The sequence below is a fragment of the Calidris pugnax genome, unplaced genomic scaffold (assembly GCF_001431845.1).
Source record: "Calidris pugnax isolate Ruff unplaced genomic scaffold, ASM143184v1 scaffold197, whole genome shotgun sequence".
NCBI classification, from domain to species: domain Eukaryota; kingdom Metazoa; phylum Chordata; class Aves; order Charadriiformes; family Scolopacidae; genus Calidris; species Calidris pugnax.
Genome location: NW_015090936.1, coordinates 417,566 through 440,538, shown reverse-complemented (window position 1 = coordinate 440,538; position 22,973 = coordinate 417,566). Strand labels below are relative to the sequence as shown.

The 22,973-nt window shown below is 41.8% G+C and overlaps 1 protein-coding gene across 2 annotated transcripts in view; it reads right to left on the bottom strand.

Annotated features, from left to right (window-relative positions):
- PLOD2 (procollagen-lysine, 2-oxoglutarate 5-dioxygenase 2) overlaps positions 1-22,942 on the bottom strand; it is a 54,550-nt gene extending 31,608 nt beyond the window's left edge. For both annotated transcript variants that reach the window (XM_014951794.1, XM_014951795.1), the window contains exons 1-3: positions 22,659-22,942; positions 5,801-5,892; positions 4,142-4,278 (exon numbers count right to left, since the gene is read on the bottom strand). In XM_014951794.1, coding sequence (XP_014807280.1) covers positions 4,142-4,278; positions 5,801-5,892; positions 22,659-22,770 — 341 coding nt within the window. In that variant the 5' untranslated portion in view covers positions 22,771-22,942. The remainder of the gene's footprint in view (positions 1-4,141; positions 4,279-5,800; positions 5,893-22,658) is intronic.
- Positions 22,943-22,973: the final 31 nt, after the last annotated feature.

Genomic DNA, 22,973 nt, shown 5'->3' with positions numbered 1-22,973 from the left:
TGTAGTCTACGTAAAGTAAGTGGGTTTCCGAAAACTCTCACCGTTTTGCTATTCTGTAACTTTGGCAGAAGAATGTACTAAAAAAAAAAAATAAAAAAAAAAGATTGTACTTTTTGGAACTTCCCCAGTTTTACAAAACCTGCCTGTTTCTGCCCAAACATACAAGAATACACTTCCCTCCCTTTTCCATTCAATTGGTGTAGCCCGATTCAAAGCCAGAATGAGCCTGAAGAACAAGCAAGAAACAGGAGACAAGTCGAAGACAGAAAAAAAACAGAGATTTGTCTGAGGCTTTAACTTAATAGCTTATGGCAGGCTATGCTTCTCCTCTTTGATCAGGTTAGTGCTGCTGCTGCAATGACTTACAGCTGCGGGAAGGAACCAAACACCCCTGGAACATTGCTTGCAAGGACTGTCATTCTGGAAAAGAAAGCCAAAGTTGAGCAACATGCTGGGCTAGCCAGAGGCTCTGGTTGTGAAAGGGATATGCTACTTAATACAGCACAGTTTAGCAGCTCTGTACAGTGCTTCGTATTATAAACTGCATTACCAATTATTGTAAACTTTACACACTAATAGGTATGATGGAGGAGTATGAATCCAGCTTTTTCATGGCCCTCTGTTTTGTCAAGAGGTGACACTGCCACCACACCTCTTCCCGGGCAGGACCTCCACCAGCTTTCCATCCCTCGCTGCCAGGCCATCAGCTGCTGCCATCAGCTGCTTTATGAGGGTCCTGCTTCTCTTTCCAGGCAACAGGAAAACTTCTAGAGTAAAGCTAAAAAACTTCTAGAGTAAAGCTAAAACCTATAAATCCATCATTTGCCTTTCTTACTTGCTCTGTCAGATAGTTCAGTCTACCCAGCACTCAACTCCTACTGTCAGGAAGGATTCACCTTTAAGACTATCACAAAACGGGTCCCAGGACTATCCTTGAAGTTTATACTGTTATTATGGGTGATGTACATGAGTTACTTTAAACAGGGCTTCAAAATTTGACAGGGAAGAAAAAGTGTGCATATATCCAGGAAAAAGCAGGCTGCCTTGGAAAGCTGGAAAAACTCAGATACTCTTTTATTTATTCTTCATAAATCCTTCTGATTAAGTAGAAAGCAAGAAGAAAAAAAAAAAAGAAAGAAAAAAAACCAGAAAATTTCCACAACTCCAATCCCATTTCCTGAAGCTCTCAGATGCAGATGCTTGGGGCTGGAATCCACCCATCCCTCCTCCTCTTTTGCAGCAGTAAAGCAGTCTGGCTACGCAACCAGTGCTCCCAGCAACACAGGCAAATGGCAAAGGTGGCTCCAAGAACTGAACATGCAATTTTTGCATCTACAACTTTTTTAACAACAAGGACTTGTAACTATTGGAGCTGCAGGTTAAGAGTTCGAAACACAAACAAGAGAGGTTTCAACCAGCAATTCAGGTCCAGTATTTCATCTTAACTGGACCATTGAGTCACGCAACCATTTTGTCATTTACACTGCACCCCCATCAGGATCACACCTTAGCCATTTTGAGATGTGTAGAAAATGTAATTATTCCTCGCTTTGTGACAGATGTTTACAAAGAATACAAAATAAAATAAATAAATAAATAAATCCCAAGGCTGGAGGTGGGGGAATAAACCGAGAGGCTTCAAAAGTCTTCCACAATACAAATAGCTGGCTGTGGAAGTTCTGGATGAACAGTCACAGCATCAACCATTTTATCCAGTCTACACGAGCCACTATCCAGTTCAGTCTGCAATGGTCCAAAGTAAACCAGTAGTTAGCTCTCACAAAAACCTAATTTAAATAGTGTTCCATCTGCAGGCAAAGTGTTTTGCTATCTGTACCTAGACACAAGCTGTCCACAGAAGTTCAACCTATTTCTAGAACTGTTAGCCATATAAAAAACTGCTAGAAAAAAAGCAAGAAGCTAAGGCTTTTTTTAAGTAAACAGTTCACTAGAAATGGCTTGCCTAGTTACAGTAAGTAAACCAGACATTTCCTTTCCCCCCCAAGATTAATATTCCAAATGCTTCACAATGAACATAATGAAAAACACTTGAAAAAGAAAGGAAGTTCACTATATTTGTCTTTTCCAAACTTACTGCTACATTGATCAACATTTAAATTGCAAACTAGGATTCCTGGAAATAAAAAAAGCTCATTAGAATTAAACCATAATGCTAGAATCAGCAAACTATTTTTTCTCCTATTTGGAATTAATTCTACCAGCTTTAAATCAATATGTACTTGGGATTATGGACCTCAAGAATTTGGGAGGCCTTAAATCCTGTGATTTTTCATGGCAAGAAAGATTATGACACCTGCACTTCAACACACATGGTTCTTGTACTCTCTCACTCATGCTAGCACACAGCCTGCCCCTCTAGAGAATAAATTATGTCAGAGAAGAATTTGAGCTATACCCAAATCTGATAACAAATTTGCATATTTGCCCATATAGGGACAAAATAGTGACACATCAGGATAACAGATTTGAAAACAAAGAAATTCAATATAAGTAGTAAACATTTGAGAAACATTTGATTCATCTGAGCCTTTAGAAAAGAACAAGATAATCTCCCAAATTAATCTTAAAAAGTTTCAGCCATTGCATGATCAGTAGTACAACACCATCAACAAACACATAATATATTTACTTACAGATACTTTTTTCACTTACCAAATGCAAAACTGATCAAGTCAATAAGAAAAAAAAAAATCAAAAACTGAACGTGTACCTCCAAACTCTATGTTACTTTTACTGTCAATTAAGCGCGCACAGAAAATTTTTGGTGTAACGAGTTTCCCTCATAAAGGTTGTTCATAAATTGGTTAAGATGCTTTACAGATTGGCCTTCTAGCTCTATCTTATTATAAGAGGTAAAATTAAAACAGAAAAATGAGTAGTATCTTTACATTAGCTACCAGTTCAATAGACTACTCCAACTTTCCTAAACACCTAACTTATGCAAAACAACAAATGAACTTTCCAGTAAATACCACTGTCAGACCACTTTCTCTCTCACGGTGTCTGCTGGGCAAATCCTGCCAAACTTCTAACTTGCAAAAGGGTCTAAATTCTTCAGCTGTCAAATTTTAAAAAATAAGTAAATTTTAAAAAGCAGGTTAAAAGCCAAAAGAAAATTCTGGAGCAGACTTTCCATCATGGGTCAGTAACAGCAGCATGAACCCATGCCCGCACCCCTCCAAGCTTGCACCCCGTTAGCTCCCCAAGACTGCCCGTCTGCAATCCAGGCTTCGTGTCCCCAAGTTGAGACTTGGTCCCGTGACTTCCTTGCAGGGATTCTTTTACAGCTGTGACCCCACTGTGGTTAACACTAGTGTGGAAGAGCTGGGCAGCCTCTGTCAGCTAGATTCTTAGCTGCTCTGATCATGCTCTCGTCACACGAGCAAAAGAGGAGGAGGAGGGGAAAAAAGAGCAGAAGGAAACAATGGAAAAAGTGAGACTTGAACATGTTTGAGCTCCCTGTTCTCTGTGACACGGAGAAACCTATCTGGCCTCCAGTGAGGATGTTCAAGCATAGTTGTGCTATGAGCTATAATCTGGCATCTGCAGCACCACTGTCTCTCCATCCTTCCATCGCACAGACAGCACAGGCACCAGGGGTATATCTGGCACCGAGCCTCTTGCTTCAGTTCTCTAACACATAAAAGAAGTTATTCTAATAAGTGCTTTCCTCAGGGCCCATTTTCCAGCTTCCTCCGTATCACTGTTACTTCATGGAATAAGATCACGCTCTCGTCCCTACTGTACACTTTATTTCTGGAGCTGCTTTTGCTCCCCCCCAATTCCACGCTCCCAGCCCACAGCCACGTCCTGCCCTCACCACAGCTGAACAGCGAGAGGATGAACGCTTGCCTAAAAGCCTGTTAGCTCCCAATAACATTTTTTTACCCCCTTGAGGCAGTAGAACTATGAACAACTCTTACATCTGTAATTCCGTAAAAAAGTAACAATTACTCCCAGAGAAACCTACTATTTTTATGAATGGGGAAAAATGGAAGTGAACCCTCTCAAATAAACAGTGAGGGGGAAAAGCAGCATGCAACTTTCAGCATGTCACAGCAGCCACTTTTGCATGCCTACCCAGACTAAAATGTAAAGGCAACAAGCCAGGTTTGCTCACCATTCAACAAACATTATAACCAAGTCCTCTTGATCAGCGTAGCTTTCTATGCTTTCCTTCAGCAGTCGAACTTTCTGCCCTCCGCCAATAGAGCTAGGCAGATCACCACCTCTCCACTCTTCACCTTTTCCAAGTACCTGGAACAAGAAAAAAAAAAAAAAAAAAACGCTTTTTGCTAGTACCCAAAAACAAGAGGCTTTTTAAAGCAGACCCTTATTGAAAACAGATGTTAAAGCAGAAGCAACACATTAAAGCATAGCAAGCCATCATTTCCAGCATCGTAAGTTTTCCATGTCTGAAGCAGCATTGAGCACAATGACATCACTGCAAAAACATGAGAGAGACATTTCTTAACCAAATAAGAATCAAGCAAGTGCCTGTTACCACCATTTATTCAAATGTCTCCTTCAGACAAAAAAAAGAAAAAAAAAAAAAAAGAAAAAAAGCTAATTATTGTTCAAAATTTGCATTAGGAAAAACATTCTGAATGAGACCTTTAAAAGTGAATATATAGTCACTTTAGGAACAGGCAGTGTAGGAGACCTTGGTGGACCGGGGTATTATAATACAAATTGCAAGCTGCAGACTTTCTGAAATCCCTCCAGAACACTTTTGAACAAGGAAAGGATAGGTGGCTGCTAAAATCAACTGAATAAAATTCCCGCCTAGCCATGTGCTATAGCAAATTATATCTCAAAAACAACAACAAAAAAAAACCCTTACACTTTTTGTGGGTTTTGAGCATAGTATTTTTGGAACTTCTAAAACCTGGAAAAACTACATTGCACAATCTTTTTGGAGAACTTTGCAAAGCTAACAGAGGTATCCACAGCTCAGGCTCCTTGGGTGCTTTAGTACAGCATTATCACGTTAGAAAAGGTTCTCTCGGTCTTCCAAGCTCAGTGGCAGAAGTCAAACTTCAGAGATCAAAATAATTTCCTATTTATAGTGTAGGCACTGTGGTAAGTAAGCAGAAAAATTTCATAACACCATCGGAATTCCTGGACTTTCTCTTGCAGAACCAATTTGTGGGGAAAGTTTAGAAGAAGGTTACTGCCCTCCCTTTTTCCCAAGGTCACACGGAGGCCAGCCTCAGTACGTGACATACGGAGACGTGGAACAAGGCAGAGAAGGCTGGCAAGAATGGCAGAAACGCTTTGTCCTCTCAAAGAATTACAGGTTCTTGGGAAACGCAGTGAAACTTACAGATATAACCCTCCCTCCTTCCCTGCAGCAGGGATCCAGCTTTGTTAAAGAAGGAAGGAGACATCCAAAGCCCTCTGAGTGCAATGCAGCTTCCGGAAGTATTTATGCAAACAACATCAGCCACACTGAAAAGCAAGGCTGTATGATAAATCATGACAGAACCTGTGTAAGTGACTGAGGACCCTGATCACAATAGCTACTTATCTGTAAAACAGCTCCTAAGGCAACAGAAGAAGCACCCTCCCGTGGTCATTCATAGGGGGACCAGCAGGTAAGCAAGAGGGACAGCACCAGGGCCACATGTGATTGCCCAACTCACTCACCCCCAAGCTCTGACATTGTTTTATTTTGCCCCAGTTATGCAAAGAAGCTAATGCAACTTCAGTTACTATTGCACTGTTTCTGTCTTAAAGGCTGTATAGTATGAATATTTGGCATGAAATCATACAATACCTTGACTGTGTAGTTGAAGTGCTTTGCAGTTCGCATGAAACGGTGAAAGCCATCAGTTTCTTTAGTTGCCACAGTAAAAACTAGCAGTTTATCTGAGGGAGAAAAAAGAGAAAAATATATTAATAACAAAAAAAATAATGCACCGAACAGCACTGGATTGGAGGGCTTATGAGTTGCCTGCATCTCATTCAAACAGAGGAGGCAAATACACTGTCATATTATAGGTGTGAGACATTATCAAACAAGAACTGCTCTGGACAAGGGTGCTGTATTTAAAATTATCCTCAGGAAGAAAAAGCAAAGAAATCTATCTTCTCTGTAAACAACTAGCTCAAGACATGGAAACAAAGCTAGTATGACTACTGGACAAGAAAAAATCTTCAAAACAAAAATAACCTACTACTTTTCAGTCTGAGCTAATCCTGTGAACTCTTATTACAGGACTGAATGGTACCAGAGAACTTCACCCAACCTCAGTAACTCCCCTGAAAGCAAGTAGTTCACATTCTTCATGAAAACAAGGCAAAAAAAGAACAACCATGGAAACCGATCCCCCAACAGCTTTTAAGACCTTGGGCAGAGGGAGAAGAGCAAAGATGGGTTTTTTTCTTCAGAGCCTCTGTAAATTACAGCAGTGCTAATTTTGCCCTCTTACTGCATGCAGGCAAATGACCGTGCAACCGATTTCCTTTTCACATGCCAGGGCTTTTGACGAAGTTTAACTGAGGCCATGAATTCCCACTGAACAGCTTCCTGATTAAACTACTGAACAAATTTCAGCACTTTATGCAATATGTTTTGTAATCAAGGTACACAACTCAAAGCTATGAGTAAGACAGTACCCCTAATCCAACATCAACTATTTAATGAGACCAGCCTGGATCCCAGAGCACACTGCAGTTCCCTGCTCTCGTCTGAGTTCAAACAACAGCTACCCTCTAAACAGAGCCCATGAGATCAATCGTTACAAAAAAGTAAAATTAATAGCCTCTAAGGAGCATTCTAGACACAGTGCCTGTTGTTTCACTTTCCCCAAAAAAGATCCTCTGGGTTTATCTTCACCAGCACAGTAACCTGTACTAGAAGCTGTTACTGTGAAAAATATTCCTATTAACCCTTCAGCCTCATCCACAACCACAGACACCAAGATGTCATTCTGAGTGTATTCAAATAAATCACCACTTGTCACTTTGTTTTATTTGACACTAGTGAAATTAACACACAAGATGATCTGCTTCCCACTTTGCAGAGGAAATACACATTGCAAATTACTCATGTGATGCCCTGCAGCCAAGGACCAGAGTACTTCAGGCGTACCTCCACTCAGTCAAGGAAAAATACCTGTAGAAGCACAGATGTAGTTTGCAGAGCAACATAAAAACCACATGTTCTAAATGAAATTCAAGTCTGTCTAAAATAGCCATAGCAGGCAAACTGTGGAGACTAGCCTCAGGAGCCAGATATTTTTTCCACTGAAATAAGGCTTAGATTCAGCACTAGTCAACAGGGTGCTTCCAAGAACACTCCTACCAAGTCAGACAGTGTTCTGGCTAGTCCATCCTCAACAGCAGCTGTAACAGCATACATGATGAAGAGCAAGGATAAGATAAATGTATATGATGCTTTCTCTGCTTTTTCTACCAGTCTCAGTTTATGGGTTTTCCTGACCTTGATAGGGTTTCCCTGTGTTCTGAAACACTTGGTCCATTTCATGATGTTACTCTCACCAGGTCACTCCTTGAACTGATGTAAAATTTAAGCGTGTGCCCAGCACCTTCTCCACAAAAAATATTCTTCTGTGCCCTGAGCAGGGCTCCTACAGTTTTTATCTGACACAGCCCAAGTTCTTCAACTACAGACAACACCTCTACCTGCGCTCCCCACCACACACAATTTGTGCATCTCTCACAGTCCGCTACAGCTTTTTTTTTTTTTGGCTCCTTTTCCTCAACAGTCCTAGTGAAGATTTTAACTGCTGGTTCTACTGAACCAGACTGACAATCCTGCAATACAATACACAGCAAAGAAGAAACTGGAAATACTCAAAATGCTTCAATCAACTCAACCGGAACTTTTAATCTTCTTCCTCACTTAAGTGCCAGCAGTCTTTTGTAGGCAAGAATCAGAACAAAATCCCATGAGTACATCTCAGGAAGGCAGAAGGACCTCCAGAGAGGATTCCAGTGCAATTCCAGTGAACTGCAATTCACAGACACACAGACAGACACAAACGCAGCAATAAAGGTTCAGTACCTTCAAAATCATTTATCTTAAAGGTCATGCAATCTAAAGTAATTCTACAGAAGTCACCACAGAACATATCTTAGACTATGACTAAAACAGAACTGAGGACAGAGGATAAAATTTTTCTCTATGGAACAGATTAAGTTATGATTAATCTTTTGTTCAAGCATTGCATTTCCAAATCAGAAGCAACTGGAAAAATCTGATCATACCAGACTGCACCACCAAGCCAAGTAAATTCATTATTCAAAGTTTCCTAGGTGACCAGTCAAGCACTGACTATAACCGTGGAATTTGGTTTGGGGTAGACGTATTTCACACCTACCCCTTCCTGAGAAATGTTAACAGCAAGGATTTCAAATATGTGTACTTGACAACATGATGTAAATGACAAAATGTAGAATGCATCAGATTCCTCCCGTAGTCACTAAGTCAAATAAAGTATTAAATCAACATCCAAGTACAGTTTGGCAAGCAAAAAATAATCTACCATTCTTTATGGGATATTGTTACTCCCCTTTAATGGAGCCCACTGTACTTCCACCTGCTTGTATTTCAAGAGTCACTATGAAGCCTGATACATTACTTGAGTTTTGTAGAATAGGAGGAAAGAGAATGATGTGCCAAATCATAAGGGATTTCAACCCGAGCTATATAAAATGGAGAAAGCTGAGCAGACAAACAATGTTTATATTGATATGAAACTGCAAGAGAACCTGTATTACACTCACAGCCAATGAAGCAATCTAAGCGGGCTGCCTGAGTCAGGTTTGCAAATCATCACAGAACAAACACGAAGCTATTTTTATAAAGGTATTATTCACATTGGAAAACTTTTCTTTCTAACGTACTTGCCAATGGTCAATTTTTTAAAATTACAGATTAAGAGGTTTAAAAGGCTTTTTTTCCATGTTTCTGCTGCACCACAGAATTTTAGGTGTATGTGGTACTTAAATAATTTTTAAGTGCAGCAGAAGTGTAATTATAGCATTTAGAGTCCATTTAGAACCAGAGTTTCTTTATAGACTCTTTAGTCTTTTTTGAGCTTTTTTTGGAGGGGTTGTTTGCTTGGGTTTGTTTTGTGGGTTTTTTAAGAAGTAATCAGTGTCTGACCAAAAAGCAGAGCAACATGCTTTTATTCTAAAGCGTCTATAGCGTGTATGGAGAAACAATGCAAAGCACATTAAAGGATAGTTACCTTGGCACATTATAGAGGGTATTATTTACCAAATGAGGAAAGCAGCACCATTCACTTCTAGCTAGTAAAACGCTAAAAAAAGGTTAATGTAATTCCTGTAGACTCCTGTAACTTTATTTAGATGTGAGTGACAACTTGCACCAGTTCTACTGGCAGAGATCCACGAAGCGTAACATGGGAGATACTTGTTTCTTCCGGTGGAAATGAATGAAGAGAATGCTTCTGACTACCAAATACTTCCGCTAATTTCTTTTTAACCTTTTAACTACATTTACTTTGAAAAATCTATTTTTCCTTTGCGACATTTAGGTATAACAACCCCTTAGAACACTTGTCCCATTTGTGTCTAGTAACACAAATCCAAAGTGATTTTCATGAACTCACAAGAGTGTAGATGTGTAAGTACAACACAGATCCCAGGGAAGTAAGTTTATCCAACTGCCATTTCCTTTTCAGGATGTGCTCGACTGCATCGATTTCAACCGCAGCCACCCCCAGCGTCCCTGCTGCGCAGAGCAGGTTTGGTCACACAGAGCCCTGCCAGTGGAGAGGTTCAGGGCAGCACCAGAGCTCTTACGGCAGGCTGTCACACACAAATGTCACTCTGAGAGGTTGTGTGACTGGCCCAGAGTCCCCAGCACACTGCTGCGCCAGCTCCAGGCCTCCAGCTGTGCAATGAAGACCCAGACGTAGCAGCGGAAAGCTGCCTGCAATTACTCAGACCCCAAGTTACCACTGTGGCCCAGTACTCCCCAGCAAGCAAGCCGCAAAATTCCCAGTCTTCACAAGAACCCCAGGATGAATTCTAGCTGCAGCAACACTGTTCCTGCTCCACCACCCACTTGGGCACAAACCCCTGCCCTGCCCTCCACCCAGGCATCTACCCTAAGCAGCTCTGCTGTACGGTCTCACATAGAGACGAGTTATCCAGTTTCATAAGTCTGACTCTCCCCCTCACACGGGGGGATGAACACGCGCTCTCAGTTATATCTTCCAACAAACAGCAACAGCACCCTCAAAATGCAAACAGACATGAAAGCAGGAACACTGCAGGCGGTCTCAGCCCTCCACACCGACAGGGTACTGGGATGCCGCAGAGGGTACGGGCTGCCCGGCATGCAGCCTGCCAGAGGCATCTTGGCAGTCACTGGAGGGGATTACCATGCTTGGCATTTATTTCCACAAGTATAAGTCAGTGTGTGTAAAAAGGAAATGCAAACCCTATACTGAAGTTCAACAGGAAGGCATGAATTAGAAAAGAAAAAAAAATCTCTCTGAAGAGCTTCATGCCAGGTATAAGGGTGCTTAAGTTACTGGAGTGCAATTATTCCAGACAGCTTTCCCATAGTTACATGCAGAAAACAGCTGTTCTGTTTTGAAAACAAGCCTGAGAGAGCACGCGTTTGGCCAAGAAAAGTATATCCAGTGACAAATAGAATTCATGCAAATTAGAAAACCCTTTAGCACTCAAGTTGTGAAAGACAACACTGCATATAGAGCACACGCAACATACTAGGAAATCCAATGAAGGTTTATCAAAACATCTTACTCTTTTACTCAGTCTTTTGTGCTGCTACCATCTGAGATCTGACTGCATCATAAATATTTATTTCCAGAAATAAGAACCATAAACCGGAGCCTTTGTCTTCAGTGAACTGCCTGGCGAGGTCTAAGCCAGGAATTGCAGTGACCTCTCTCCTTGTACCTTTGCATCCTCCTTTGCCAAGACTGCAGTCATTCCTCACACACCCACATGGCTTTTATTTATCTTGAATGAATGCTGACAGAGATTACTACATAATTTCTACCAGGGGTTGTGGGCACGGGTACAGTAGCTTCAGAGCAGCTGAAAGCGAGGATGTTGCTCACAGCCACACGGGAGCTGACTTTTAGTCCTTGGATTCAAGTACCATGGACTTCTCTGGAGTAGGAGCGAGCTGTAAGATCGAAGGACATCTGTGCACGGATTTTAGTAATGCAAACACATTAATAAAAATCTATCTCTATCTTTAAAACTAGTGTCTTTTAATGGTAAACAATAATGTTTGGTTCCTAGAATATGGTTTTATCCATGTTCTAGTGTCTACATATAACAGTCTACTTTCCAGTTTGCAGATTATGTCCACCCAGAACTGCTCAACAGAGTAACAACTGTGCATCAACCTCTCCATTAAAGGAGCAGAGAGATGTACAGTTGCAAAATAATTCACCAAAGGTTCCTAGCAAGCAAATAAACAAGTTGCTAGAGATCATGGTAAAAGCTTGGGAACCAGAAGCATACTAGGAATGCCTCCATAGACTTAGAATTACATACACACTGTCAAAGAAAGGTCAGCTAGTACCCTTGGCAACCATCTGCATGACCTTAATCTAAGGCATAGGCTGGGCAGATACCTGAAAGAAAAGATGGATAAGATGGATACCTGGAAGAGGCATGTGGATGCATCTGAGCCTATTAATGAAGCTGTGAAATTGTGCCTATTATTATCCTTCCCGCATCTCTGGCCATGTGGGAGACCAACAGACCCTACAAAACAAACAAACAAAAAAAACCCCACCAACTAGCCCACAGACTGGATTTAGCTTCACATCGAAGCACGCTTCCCCATCATTAGGGCAACACACTAAAGCAGAACACAATTGAAAAAGTACTTTCAGCCTGGATTCCTCCCATCACACTTCAAGCGGACAGTAATAAGGAATGTTCACAAGTAAGCTGAACTGAGAAATAGCTGTCAGAGTGACAGTAAACAGCCCCAAATAGCTGCAGACTTCTGATTGCATTTCTGCTATTATTTATTGTTTCCACAGATTAACTGTTTTGTTTTTTTTTTTTTTAAAAAAAAAGAAAGAAAATAAAAGGGGGGAAAGCTTATTTGTTTTCAGATTGAAGTGTTTAGTATGCCTGTTTATTTCCAAGGCAGACAACCTACCCCATTTATAACCATCTCAAATTTATGAGTTTAGACTTGGCCATTCCACTTTCCCTTCCAACTTCTGTTCTCAGCCAGTAACAAGAAGATGAATTAGAGGAGTCATCCTCAACAAGTCCTGTTTTCCTTCCTCACGCACCTCAACTAAAGCACATATTCCATCAACAGTATCCATTGTCTGAGACGTTTACAGTAGTCTGAGTCAGAAACAAAACGTAATGAGCAGTTTCCTTGACCTTCCCATCCACGCTGCTCCCCTAAAAGGGGAGTATTTCTGTGCCTGGAAAAGAAATCATAGTGCTCAGCTCTACCATCAGCTTAACTGCTTGCACACCAGAGGTCCTGGTGGGTGCTTTTCAGCCCTGTTTGGGGAACACGTCATTTTTAATATCATTACCCTGAGAAGCATATTGAATACAAGATGTTTGAGTTAGTAAATGAAAGGATAATAGCACAGGTTGAGCTGTGTGCAGGTCAGCTTACAGTATTTGAAGGCATGGTCCAGAACTGGGATTCAAGATCTAGAGTTTCTCATAACTTCATGATAAAATTGGAAAATTTTGGAAGAATAAAACTTTAAACACTATTTAGGAATACAGTGTCGCTATACAACTATCACATCCTGTAATTTCTCTAACAGATGAGTTATATTTCTGGAAGATATCCTGGAAAGTCCTGAACAAGACTAAACTTACTAAGATCGAAAAAATATGGCTGATATAAAGCCTGTTGGAAAATATCCTATTCATAGGCTCAATTGCTGTTTCCTCCATAAAACTAAGTAACCTAATAGTCTGAGTTCCCAATTAACTGCAAATCTGTGAAAGAGCTTTTAAAGACAATGCAGCACGAGGTTTAAGGCCACGATAGTAAAGAAAGCGTTCAAAAAACTGAAATGATCATTGGGCTACACAGTAGTGTACTGAGTCAATACAGTTGTGATAACTTCCCACGCAGTTTTGATGACTTTACTGAAACCAATTCTTCCATATGCTTCTGAGCCACCTTGAAGCTCTGCAGATAGCTAGAGGGCCACCGATGGTGCCAAGAGCAACTCCGCTTCCTTATTTATATGTACTCATACAGTATGTTTAAAGAACTGTTAAGCCAACTAAAAAATTGAAATATCAAAGAGCACTTTCAAAATCCAGATTATTAGCACAACACTATATTTCACTAATCACTTAAGAAGGCAGTATCAGACATCTCAAAGGAAAAAAAATATTTTTTTTTCCTATAAATAGGAGTAATAGCCTAAACTTAAGATTATACGTCAAGTGAAACTTCTGAAAATTCACATACTCTGAAACGATGTCAAACAGCTGGAGACAGAAGAAACCCATCATATACAATGTAACCATGATTATAAGTTATACCTACATACATATACTTGGTTAATGTAATCCAGCAGTAAACAAAGATGATCTTAAGTACACAATGTGAAAAACACAAACTTTAAACACATATATCTACCCAGTGTCAGTTTGTATGACGTACATATGGTCAAATAAAGTAGTAAGCCAACAGAAAAATTTCTGGTCAAACAAAACTTTTGGCATAAAGAGGAAAAAGACAGAGCCATCCGACGGCTGTTTATTTTCCCCCAGGATTCTTTAGAAACACGATAATGTGCCGAAATAGCAAACATGGTCATCTTCTTTTCTCAGGAAAGAAACGTGCATTACACTCCAGGAGGGGAGAAAGATGACTGGTGCATAAACAAACCTACTTCATATTTGAAGGTTCTGGGGGGTTTTTAATCTGATCTTTATATTACACAGTCAAGTTCTTCCGTTCCACACGGAAGACTTTGCTGCATGCCTCCACTCATCCCACAGCTTACTTTTCCCAGAGAGGCAGACTGGTTCCAAAGTCCCATTAACTGTAGCCATGATCACCTTTAAGATTGGATCCTCCGCCACTTAATAGCATGGTTGGACTGTTGTTAAAAAACATCCTCGGAGGGAAGACAAAATATGCTTGAAAAACTCATGAAAGATTGGAGAGCAATAAGATTTAAAATAAAAGATTAAATTAGAATTAACAGATAGCAATAGTCATGGGCTGTCAAACACCAATTTCCTATACCAATACATGAGAGATGGATCTCTAAGAAGCAATGCCTCAAATAAATTATTAAAGGCCAGATTTTGAAGAAGATGACCTTCCTGTATAAACCTCTTCTGAAAGTTTGGTCTTTTTTTCTCTGTATCACAAACCTCCTGTTAATCACTGCACTTCAATAAATATATGTCTTACTGCAATACACAAAGAGCAGCACAAACATATTTATGTAATTTCTAAAAAAGAATGAGATTCTTCTTGGCTAGTTATTAGTAGACCTCTACCTTCTCCATTTTAAACCAGACTTCTCAAACTAAAGCAAAGTAAATCAAAGTCTGTCTTTTGATATATAAGCATAGTTATTGCAGAAATAATTTAGGTACACCTTTGCTACCACCTGATCCTCAAAATGGTTCAACCCGTAGAAAAAAAATGCTGCCTTCGATGTGTTGCAAAGTTTCCATAACTGGCATTATGGTTATCAGGGATTACTCAATGCATGACAATGGGCTGTCCGCGGAAAACCCTTCCAGTGCTTCCTCTGTAGACCTTCCTGAAGTTGCAGAGCAAGAGCTACAGGTATCAAAACTCCATCCCTGTCACAAGCCATGGAACGGAACTAGTAAAGGCAGGAAGTTTTCAGAAGCGGAATAGGGAAAGAAATATAGAATGTATAATTTCCCAGTTTCAGTTACTTTTGAATAGCTGGTACCGTTGCAACTTCCTCAGCCCCAGTAAATGTTGCTTGTTACACGGTTCTCCCTCTTCTCACGTGTTTTAAAGGAACAAAGAAGCTGGGTTAGCAGAAATGTGTGCTTATTAAGCAAGAGCTGCTCTGAATTTTCTCATAATATAGAATTTATGCTAGAATAGCACTTGCCATCCACACAGGCCCTGGACAGGACATAATTTTTTTTTTTTCTTTTCCACTAACAATCCGAACTGAAGTTTTCCAAGACTTAGAAAGAGACTTATCATTCAAGAGTGCCATTATTGTTAAATGCCATCTGCAATCTAAATCCATTTATGAAGAGGTGAATAGTGCAGTAGCAACTGTGCATTTGAGAAACTAAAATTTGTTATGAAAATAATGCAAAATTTCTCATGCAAAGAAATTCTCTCATGCTTTAATTCACAGCCCTGTGAGGCTGTGAACTTCCCTCTTCCATGCATACTGACTCAAAACGACAAACCTGCTGAGCTGCTGCTTACTGCCTGTCTTTTATCACATCATTTCTGATGTCACAGGGATAGAGTGTCTAAAATGTTTACATGAAAATGATCAACTGTTGAGTAGAGTCCGTTCTAAATCTAAATTAAAAAACATCACCCACAGACTATATCTCTGTAACTATTTTTCTGTATATGTATATATACATACGCACACTTTCAGACAAAGATTAGCAGTTACTCCCAATAATAACACACAACTGATTTCAGAAAAAATTCAAAAGCTGATCCTGTCTCAGCTCTTAATTTACTTCCTTTTAATGTAGTAGTACTGAATATACAGTCAACAAGAGCTCATTAAGACCTGTATGTGCACTCATCAATCACCCGTGTCAGCCCTGGGTGCAGCGCTGGCTGGGGCTCAGGCCCATGCTCATTCTAACGCAAGACTTCCTCGTTTCCATAGCTGAACAAAACCAGATACGAGCAGCAGCAGTTGAGAGTTTCTCCATCAGCTTCAGCGGCCTTGGATGAGACCTTGTTTACTAAACCAGTTATTCCGTAGTAAAGCAAAGATAAGACACGTTCCTTAGTGCCCAGATAAGAAAAAAATTAAAATAAACTGTTTGTAAATTACATCATTGCAATGCATGGAGCAACTCCTCCAACAGGAGCCGCCTAACTTCCTGACAAGAGGGGAACAGATCAGGTTACAGCTGTTTATTAGTGCCCTGATAGCAATCAGACCACAAAAATCTTCTTGAGAGTGGGAGTGGATGGAGTCATGGCACAGGCCGGGTGTTGCTCGAACATGCCAATTGGATGGCCCTGCTATAAACTGTCATCGGGGCTGTGCAGCTGAGAGCCGGACACAATTAACATCAGCTGTCTAAGTGAGAAAGTTTACTCAGCTTTTGCCTTTTAGTAGTCTTGCCCTCTCTGTCTCTCTCATAAATATGTATCTAGAGAAGAGCATGCTTCTTCTTAAGCTGTTGTTTAGCAAATCCAGCTGTTTAAACAGAAGCAGTCACACACAGCATCAGGCACTGATAGAGTCTGTTTTCTGACAGCAAATCAATCCATCAATAAAACTCAGCAGTTAAGATTTGCAATAACGGTTTCTCCTTAGACTAGTCTTTGCTTAAACGGGAGGAGCAATCGGAGCTAGAACTGGAGCTGTCCTGAAGATATGTAACTGTCCTTCATGCCTACACCATGGTTCCTGTTGTCAGCGGACGCTACCACCCTGATTAGTCAGTTGTTTTGAAAAAGCTGCCCTACAGCCTCACATCTGGCCCTATGTCCAGATACTGGACATGTGTCCCGCTTCTCAGAACAGAAACAGAGGCCACGCAATCCTGGATGGAGAAAAAAAAAACATATTTTTCGAAGATCCCTTTTCTGTGTGAACAAGCAACTTAAACTCCACACTTGTGAGATAGAGGTAGTGCTCTGCCTTCAACAACCCAGTCCTTCAAATCATGAGAAAGCACCCAAATAGCACTTCTGGCACAAGGCATCATGACATGTCATGTATGATGTGTATTTCAAGATTCTTTTAACATCAAACACCTGGGCCAGCAACTTCAGTTATTAAGTTCACAGCCCCGGTTCAGATCTCACACCAACATGCGTACAATTGTTTTATAGTGATGTAAAACAGAATTAAGTAAACTGCTTACTACAATAGCCTAAGGAAATACTTTGCTGTGTTAAAGTTTCAGGTAAGCTGCAAAACTAAAGGTAAAAAAAACCCATTTTTACTTTATTGCAAAAAAAAAAAAAAAAGTAAAAAAAAAATTACAAAAGCAATTCTGTCAGATACTGATTATTTTCTGCACAGCTGATTTCAGCAAGAATCCCTAATGGTCTCATTCAGTACATTAATATTTATACCCACAGGTACAGAATTAACTCACAGGGGAATGGCACTTAAATGCGAAACCTACTTTTGTTTAATGTTTTCCTGCCTTTTTTCCTTACAGTGTGTTTGCATTAATTATAAATACTGTGTACGTCAGCTTTAAAAACACATATGCAATTACACTGCAAGAATCAGTACTACCATCAAAAAGGACTCCCCGCCCCACCCTTATTTTATTCCCTGGTGTTTATTTTCTAAGAATCAATAGATTTGCAACTTGTCCAAGAAAGCACCTGGAACACTTTGAAAGGGCAGACCAGGAGAACGGGTGAGTCAATCACTAAAACTAAGGGGGTTTCTTCAGAATTGTCCTATAAATTTTAATATAATGTTTTAAGCGAAGGCAGAGTTCTACTGCTTAGCCTTAAACTATTAAGGAAATTGATCCGTAATTATTTTGCACTGCATTACAAAAACAGTTATGTTAAAGAAATTATACAGTAATCCACAGTATCTTTAATTTTGGTTCAAGCAGAAACAGAATGAAATGATCAAAGATGTCAACTGTATACTTTGTCAATAATCCAAATATTTCAACAATTTCAAATATTTCAACAATTAGTAGGTACCTCAATTTCTGCAGTCTCAGTGCTCACTTGGAACCAACATCATTAAAATACACAGGCATTTACACACTGAGAACACGAAAAGTCAAACTACTCTGATCATCAAATAAAAGATTTACTGTTTCTTCAGTGGACTTGTCATTTGTTTGTTTTTCCTTCTACTACAAATCGTAAAAGGAATTCTAGCTCCTGGGCAAAAAAAAAAAAAAAAAATAAATATTTGGGATGAAACAGTTAGTTTACATATTTAGTCTCCTCATGACCAGTATAATCCATAGTTTGAAAACTGAGTTCACTTTAAGGAAATATTCCTGAAGCAGTTCTACTAAACCACCTAAAGTCACTTGTGGTGTCCAGCTGTGCTTGCAAGCACGTATTCCTTGATGAATAGGTGTCATTTATTCTCTAGAGCTACAACATTCCCACACATACAGACACATTCCAGCTACTGATCTGTTTGGTCAAGTTGTGTTTTGTGCTGGAGGGAACCATGCTCTGTGTTTAAATTAAGAGGGAACAAAAATATTCTCCACTTCCACATTTATTCACCTTGCAATTCTTTCCTTAAAAACTATAAAAAACTGACATTATAAATGAAAACATTTGTGACCATACTTACTCTTCATGACAAGGGAATTCACTTGAGCAACATGTCCAGTAACTTGCATTTCAGACTATCAGCTCTACAGAAATGGAAAGATACTGCTTTTGATTACACAATTTAATAGTGCTAATTCAACAGACAAACTAAACACTTCCCTATGAAGAGACTGAGTCACTTCTGCTTAAAAAAGCAGCAGTGAGGGAAAAAGCCAAGAATTTGGCCATAAATCATGGCTCTCCAGAATATGCCACCAACGCAAAGAAAACTTTGAGAAATAATCTGTTAGTTTAAATCCTTGACAGGAACACGTTTCACACAAAAAAAACCCCTAGCTCAGATAACCGTGCTGCTCACTCCGCTGTACCTTTACACTGCAATTTACAGCATCAAATGCTGATGATAAATGTCACAACAGTTTTATTTTTTCTCGTTTTATTTAGAAATGCATTTTACAGACAAAGTTGCAGTGATCTTATCCCACCCTACTGCATATCGCAGAGAGATGCAATGTCACATCCACCACTGTGGTCTACCTCCACAGCCTAATTATTCCCTCCACCTAAGGAAACAAAGAAAAGTCTATCCAAAAAAACTGTAAAATATATTTTTATACTTTTGCAACAGAGACTGGCATTGTGCAGCCTCTAAACCAGGCACTATTACGAACTCAGACTGCAAACTTTGTGTGCCTTCAAGGATGAGAATTTTCAAGTGAAGTATGTGTAATGGAAGAACGACTTGGCTGCTTTGCACCTCCACAGCCACGTTCGCTTCCTTTTAACTAATTTCCAAACACACACACACCCCACTACACACCGGTTCATTTGTTACGCACCATTTACTTCAAAGCTGGAGCCTAAAGGTATCTACACAAGTGATCACTACTGCTCTGAAGCAGTGCCCACGGATGCTGCCCACGTTTCTCGATACCCCCTGGACAGTCATCATGATGGTGTCCCAGGACACAGATAACCCAAAGCTGTCCTCTGCTGAGTCGGGTCCTGGCTATGTCCCCCCTCTGCCTTCACCTGTAAGAGTTGGTTGGCAATTTCTTCCTACAGTTCTCCCAAAAAGGGCACAAAGCTCCCAAGAGACCTACAGGAGGATTTTTCCCCCAACACAGTTTTATGTAGCAGTTTTAGATACTGTGGTGGCAAGATGGGACAAAAGTAGCATCAGTAGAGGAGCAAGAAACAGAAAATTGGGTAGAGAGATGGAGGCAGGCATAGAGTGCTGTACTGATGGCCTCTCCACAAAGCAGGCCAAGTCTTTCAGTACTTCTGGTAAGTACATCAAGATGGTTGAATGACCAAATTCCCTTGTTGGCCTCAGAGGGAAAGGCCTACGAGTCACTCACAGTGACCATTTTGGCTAAGAGCCAAGAAACTCAACAGAAATCACAATCGTACCTCCAGAGTGAGCCCTTGCACAGCTAGACCAGTCAGCAATTACTGCGTGAAGCATTTGTGACCAGCATTTGAGGGACACCAGAGGGGAGGAAAGCCCAAGAGATCAGAGCCTGCCGGGCTGGCTCTGGAAAGCCACGCACACAGCCACAAACCCCCTCTCAGCCCACCCTCCTACTCCTCACATTTCGGGAGCATATACAGACAGCAACGAACCCCAAAACCTGCCCGTTTGCCACCGTTACAACCTGCGGCCCCAACGCCTCAGCACAGCCCCGCTCCGGCCGGCCGAGTCCCTGCAGCCGCTCCAGGGAACAGATTCAAAGGCGGTGAAGCCATTTCCTTCCCCTGCAAACAGCTGATTAACAAAACATTTCAGGTGGGCACGCTGTCTGCCAAGAGCAGTGTGTCTGCTTCTAGCGCTATGACAAATGTCTTCCCCTGCCGCCCTCCGCACGTCCCAGCCTGCATTACATGATACACAACACACACGCAGCCAAGTACGGTACAACAGAACTATTTTAACGCTGTTGTTCTAACACAGAAACTTCTGTGCCTTCACCATTCAGGCGCCAGCGTTTGGGCACTCAGCAGTGCACTCCTCGGTGATCACTGGGGACGCACAGCGGAGGCCAAGGAGCCCGGGAGGGATTTCTGCACACACGGGTTGCCACAGGGCCACGGTGATGGCTCGTGCAGCCACGGATGTGCAACAGGCTCCCTAGAGCTTTTTCAAGCCTTTCTGAGTAAAGCCATAAAGTCTTACTAAGGAAAAAAGATGCAGCCTGGCAGTCAGTTCTACATACTCTTGTTACTGCTTATTTCTGAAGCAAGCAACACTAACGGACTGCTTTAAAATCTGATAGGGTGTCTTTGCTGCGCTGCTTTACACCAAGCGGTACAAAACATCAAGAACCTAGAAATTAAAGTCCAGTTTTCTAGAGCTGGGGGGCACAGTAAGGTCTGCCCCCCTTCAAGCAATACAGCACAGACTCCGTGAAAACGTTTATGGGCTAAAACTGGAATAAAAACAAGTAACGCAGCAGGCAGTGTCTGGGGTCACAAAACTACTCAAGGAGTGGTTTCCCTGCTACAATTCAGGCTACTAATGTTTACATTAAGAGAACTGAGATTTTTCTGTGTGAACACCTATGTGTAAATGTACCAGTGCCTGCATGCATTGAAATTCACGTAGCATCATTTTTATTATGTATATAGATGTAACAATCTATTTTTGGTTTGCTGAATCATACAATGCTGTCCGGACTACACACTCTTTGTTTTTCACACCTTTGAACACCAGCAGGATTAAAGAAAAACCCTTATCGTGCCAGCTATTAGCTTGTATCAGCTCGAGATCCCACAACTGAAGTATGTAGCTAACAAAAGGCATTATCCGAATAGACATTTTTGAGAAAATATAACCGTGGTTGCCAGAACCGATTTCCAAAGGAGCTTGACTTACAATCTCACTGCCCTGACTACAGACAGGAGCTCAACATTTTAATCCGAACGTGTCCCCATCGGCAGCCCCTCCGAGGGACAGTGAGGGCTGAACAGTAACGCTCACACAGCCCTGACAGCCTGCGAACCAGAGTGCACACCACAACCTCCAGAGACATCCTCTTAAGCACTAAAAGCAGCAAAGCATTAAGAAAACTGGAAATGAGAAGCTCATTGAGCAGAGTCTGGTATTCGTCAACATCTTTCTTATTTATTTATTTATTTTACACTAGTTATCAACCAAGTCAGCAGTTTTCCCGTCAAAATTAGAACTTGCTGACAAAACTTGCTCCTCAAATAAAGGAGCTTCCTTCTGCACACCAGAAGAAAAATCAAACTAGGTATTAAAAATAACTTGATTACACTCTTGAGCAAACAAGCCAAGAGATGAAACTGTTTTGGATTTCATGTGGTAATAATCTAGTGGGATGAAATACCTTTGTATGCGTAGAACAGAAATCAGAAGTAGAGATTCTAAAACAGTATTAGAACATGAAATATGTTTTGGCATATAGCTAGACACGCATGTGCTTTCACACCTCTCTCCGAAGGAATTTCCTGAATACCTTCTTTTCTTTTACATGCTGAAGATAAAATTTCTATCTTCCAGCTCCTTGAAACTCAAGTGACTACAAAATGCAAAGGGAGCAAGGCTCTGAGGGACGGGAAGGGGCTCTGAAGTCTGCTGCTGACTTCTGCCTGAAGTAGGAAACTTCATCAGCGGTCGCTGCAGTTCAGGGAATAAGCCAGTGACGCTATGCTTTTCCCAGCCTTGGAAAAACATGTTCATCAACACCTTGTCTCAGGAAAAGGGAAAGAAGGGAGGGGGAGGGGAGGAGAAAGTCAGGGAGACTCACTTCCCATTAAGGAATCTTTTTCAAAGGGGGAGTTATGCATCTATTTCTGTCCGACTCGCTCCGGCGGGTTAAAGCACTTTCAGCCAAGCGGTTCCTCTCGACAGCAACCTGGGGAGCGCTGTCCCGGCCGGCGCCGCAGCCCCCTCCCGCACCGCTCGGAGGAGGGGGATGGGGGGAAAAAAAATGAATAAACGGGGAAATCGGCGGTTCCCAGTCTCCGCATAGGAGACGGGAGGGTTTGCCCTTCCTGGCGGATGTTACCGAGCCGGGAGGCACAAAGCCGCCGGTACCGCATCCTCGCCGCTCCCCAACACACCTCCCGCCGGCGGCGGGACGGCGGGGGGAACCGCCACCCCCTCCCCAACACCCCGCGCCGCTCCGCGCCTCACCTGCGGGGCCGGGCCCGGGCCCGGGGCGCCGCTCCTCCGCCGCCGCCGGCAGCGCCAGGGCCAGCAGCAGCAGCAGGAGGAGGCGCGGCGGCCGGGCGCCGCTCCACGCCATCTTCCCCCTCCGCACCCGCCGGCCTGCCGCCGCTCCCCGCGCCGCCAGCCCCCGAGAGCGGGGGGGAAAGGAGAGCGGAAAACGAGGGGGGAAAAACCGGTGCCTGGGGAGCCGCCGCCGCCGCCGCGCCCGGGTTGCCGCTCCTCCTCCGCAGCGGGCAGGAGCAAGGGGCGCTGCCGCCCGCCCCAGGCTTTATACGGCGG